The sequence below is a fragment of the Colobus angolensis genome, unplaced genomic scaffold (assembly GCF_000951035.1).
Source record: "Colobus angolensis palliatus isolate OR3802 unplaced genomic scaffold, Cang.pa_1.0 Scaffold30, whole genome shotgun sequence".
NCBI classification, from domain to species: domain Eukaryota; kingdom Metazoa; phylum Chordata; class Mammalia; order Primates; family Cercopithecidae; genus Colobus; species Colobus angolensis.
In genome coordinates this window covers 5,016,649-5,020,891 of record NW_012116266.1, presented here as the reverse complement: position 1 = coordinate 5,020,891, position 4,243 = coordinate 5,016,649, and the positions used below count along the sequence as shown (strand labels likewise).

General features: G+C 41.4%; 1 protein-coding gene across 1 annotated transcript; it reads right to left on the bottom strand.

Moving 5' to 3' along the window:
* Positions 1-364: 364 nt before the first annotated feature.
* Positions 365-1,205, bottom strand: LOC105517382 (nucleophosmin-like). Its single transcript, XM_011949903.1, has 2 exons — positions 676-1,205; positions 365-587 (listed from the first exon to the last, which is right to left on the bottom strand). The coding sequence occupies exons 1-2, from the start codon at positions 1,203-1,205 to the stop codon at positions 365-367; spliced, it is 753 nt and encodes a 250-aa protein (XP_011805293.1).
* Between the last annotated feature and the right edge of the window lie 3,038 nt (positions 1,206-4,243).

Here is a 4,243-nt window from a genome sequence, read left to right as displayed (position 1 = left end):
TGCTTTTCCAGTGAAGTATGTTCACTTCGGGTCCTATTTGCTAAGTATTTTTTTTTTAAATACTGAATTTTATTTCACATGTATATTTTTGTCTCCCCACCATTTCCATGTCTGACCACTGCTACTACTATGTCCTATCATAACATTCCATACATACTTAAAACCAAGCAAAGGGTGGAGTTCCATCTTTAAAAACTAAATAGGCATTTTGGACAACACATTCTTGGCAATGGAACCTGGACAACATTTATCAAACACAGTAGGGAAAGTTCTTACTCTGCATTATAAAAAGGACAGCCAAATATCATTGTTACAGAAATGAAATAAGACTGAAAATTTTTAACAAATTGTTTAAACTATTTTCTTAAAGAGATTTCCTCCACTGCCAGAGATCTTGAATAGCCTCCTGCTCAGTCGTACGGAAGCAATTCTTCACATAATTGATGAACTTGGCTTCCACTCTGGGAAGAGAACCACCTTTTTCTATACTTGCTTGCATTTTTGCTTTAATGTCTTCTACAGAACTAGGTCCTTTTGGTGTTTTAGGATTTTTTTCCTGTTTTTTGAAGGATTCTTGTCCTTTTGATCTTGGTGTTGATGATGGTTTTGAGTCTTTTCATTCTGATTTGACTTTTGTCCATCTTTGGCTGGAGTATCTCAAATAGATTTCTTTACTGGTTCTTTTCTTCCGCTTCCTCATAAAAATCATCATTATCATCATCTTCATCATCATCATCTTCATCAGCAGCAAGTTTTACTTTTTTCTGTGGAACCTTGCTACCACCAGGGGCAGACCACTTTCCTGATATACTTAAGAGTTTCACATCCTCCTCCTCTTCGTCTTCTGACTCTGCATCTTCCTCTACAGCTACTAAGTGTTGTCCACCAATATGCACTGGCCCTGAACCGCACTTCAACCTTAAGACCACTGGTGGTGGGATTTCAAAGCCCCCAAGGGAAACCGTTGGCTGTACAGACATTTTCAAAGCTGCTGGTGTTACTTTAATTGGACTGCCTTCGTAATTCATTGCCTCTGCTTCAACAATGTGCAATTCATCCTTTGCACCAGCCCCTAAAGACAACTGGTGCTCGTTTTCATCATTATCCACCTTAAAGTGATCATCTTTGTCGGCCTTTAGTTCACAACTGAAAAGATAGTTCTGGGGCCTCAGGAGGCTCATGTCCATGTCCACCGAATCTTCCATCAGGTGGCAGCATGCACTTAGGTGGGAGAAAAGGCAGATGGAGATAAACAACCACTGCTCAAGAAAACAGCCGCTCAGGACGGAATCACATCAGTTTGCTAAGTATTTTTTAAAAATAACAAATGAACACTGAGCTAAAACAAGTATTTTTTCATCTTTTTATTTTAAAAGCTAATCTTATGGCTTTTCTAATTTTAATCTATTAACATGGTTGTGATGGCCATGCAAACACGTTAATCAGACATCCTGATGCAGGGAACACAATTGCCTGATGACCCCAGCTGCTACCCTACTGGAAAGCACTTTGTTCACACCGAGGCCAAACTTCCCATGGGCTGCTCCCAGCCATTGGCTAACCAGGGTGAAAGTACTAATGCGGGACTATTTCCACAAGACACAGGAGTCCCTCGTGGGCAACTTTGGCTTGTGAACTCCACATTGGCATGTTTAATGTGCTATTATTTATTGTCAGGTATACAGTTGTTTGTTCTTATGCACCGAATAGTACCACTGGACTTTTGTTGGAAGTTTCAGTCTCCTAAAACAAACAATTTAAAAGTGTTTTCTCTTTTAAAAAACAGATTTATTGACGATCCAATCCTCCAGGATACAGAGGATAGAAAGAGAAGAACCATGTCTCTGAAACAATTGATCAGCAATGAATATATAGTTGCTGTGAAAGTTACGCCAACATTGGGGGAAAAAGTGATTATACCCATTTTACAGGCCATAGAATAGTCACTGAGGCCAATATTGGGTTTGTCCTACGTATGAAAACTGATTTCAAAATGTTTTTTGGGGTTTTCTCATGGCCGGAGACTCCAAAAGGATAGATGATACAAAGTGGATGGGCATTTCTTAAAATGGAATCTTGAGAATGTGTTGAAAATGATTACAGTGAGGAAGAAGTGGAAACAACTAACAGAGACAGTGAAGTGGTCGAGGAGCTTACTGGTGAACTCAGAGTTTAAAAGGACACATCCAAGCAATGGAAGATGAGAAAGCAGCCAAATGTCACTGAGTCATCAGTTCTTATATTTTTTCTCATGGTGTTTTCTCTTTTTCCACTATCTCTGTTTGAGAAAGAAAGCGACCCTAAGCTTCCTTGTCTCAGAAGAGATTTGTAGTGTGGTAAAATATCCAAGATTTTCTAGCTTTTGTTTCCAAGAATTTGAGCCTTTAGGAGTCCTTAAGCAAAAAGGAAGACAGCTTTCTTGGATAGGGGCAGAGTGTCTAGGTAGCACAGAACTTTCCCAGGTTAGAAAGAGATTGTCCGTAGGATGGTCGGAGGAAGAGTGGTCTGTAGGGCCCTTGAGTTGAGGTCACCTGTGCACTGAACTGTGGCTATGCTTGTTCAAAGTCATATCTCATGATTTTCTAGCACAGAGTTTACTACTAGGCAAAAGCTGACAAATATTTTTTAAATGTGTGAGCGTCTGAAACTTGGAATGCAATGACTTGTGAGGAATTCTAAGGATAACACAAAGAACTTTTGAAGAGCATCCTAATAGGAGAAAAAGGAAGGAGAGCCTACTATTTGGCCAGGTTGGTATATCAGATGACACTAAAAAGAGAAAGTCACTCAATTCTGATTTTATTTCCCTGTTTTTTAGAACTGGGGCATGTGAAATAAACTAACCTGTCAACTGAGGCATGTGAAGTAAAAATGGTTAAGGGGATTCCTCAGGCTAAGGGTCTGGTTCATCTTCATCTCTACCCTTCTCTGTGTCACATGTGCTCTGTTGCTAATTGTTGGGTTTGGCCAGTGGGAAGCACTGGTGGGCAGTTCAGAGCTGGATGAGGGAGAGGCTGAGGTGTTTCTTCCCAGCACCCTCCCTGACTTTGGTGTCTCATTCCTTCACACCAATGGACCCTCCTCCTGTTCCAGTTTCAGTTTGCAGACAGTTCTAGCAACAACACTTCCTTCTCTTACCCTTTGGGCTTAAGGGGTTGTGCTGGCTCTTCTTTGCTCTTCTGAATCCACTCACCCCGATCCTCCACCTTGCTCTGTGCTCAGGTGGCTCCCCTGTATGGACTTCACTAAAAACTTCCCTTTCCTCTGGCATCCAAGTGGGTTCGGCCAATAAGAGGCATCAGCGGGATTCCAGAGTGAGGAGGGTGAGACTGGGGCATTCATTCCCCTGTCCTCATATACCTCCCAAACTCCCTCCCCAACAATGCTGGCTTGGCTGTGGGCTGTGGGCCTCTACCAAAGGCCACACAGTGCTGCGGTCAGAGCTGTCCTATACTACAATCTCTGTGGAGTCTAACAATGGTTTCCTCCACTTATTCATTCAGACCCAGGGATATTCACTTCCCCTGTCCTTACTAGCCCCAAGATATTGAACCATCACTTCTTGTATATCGTAAACACTGCCCACAACTTTGTAAGTGTTCCCTTCCCTCAATTACCTAGTTTAAGCGGGTCATCTAGTTCTTTCTGCCACCCTGACTCATTCAGACTCTTAACCAGCTTTCCATTATCTCTGGGTGCTGCACTATCCCTGTCTGTTTCCTTAAGTCTGCCCACATCCCTGTAAGTTGTCCTTCTGTTAAAGTCTCTTCACGTTATCCCTCTGGGGTGAGGAGGGGATTCTATGTCCTACCCGGACCGTGACCGATACACTAAATGAAGACATGATTAGATATTTACTTGCTGCATTAGGGGAATTTACATTCTCAACCACAGACAGATTATAACTCATAGAGCTGAAGTCACTTGCATTATTAGCACTCTCAAATCATTATTAATAATTTCTTAAAAGCTGTGGAGGCTCGGAAACACGATAGGGAACTAGAGATAAGCAGCTGTGGTACATGAAGTCCCTCCAAAGGAGAGAAAAGTGGCTTCTAGCAAATTCATATCCATGAAAACATAGGTTCCTAGTAAAATGCCAGAACAAATTCTCAAGCAGATATTTTATGATTACTTAGAAAAAGAAGTAGTCGTCACCAAGCATAGTTATTCATTAAGATAGGAGTAAATAAACATTTTACATCTTTCATAAGATCTTCAGTCTAAAGAGATAGGGAATTGT

Excerpts from the sequence above, each read along its gene's own strand:
- LOC105517382 (XM_011949903.1), bottom strand. The coding sequence starts at position 1,205 with ATGGAAGATTCGGTGGACATGGACATGAGCCTCCTGAGGCCCCAGAAC. Across the intron at positions 588-675 it reads GAAGCGGAAGAAAAGAACCA|ATCAAAAGGACAAGAATCCT; the intron begins GTAAAGAAATCT and ends ATCAACACCAAG.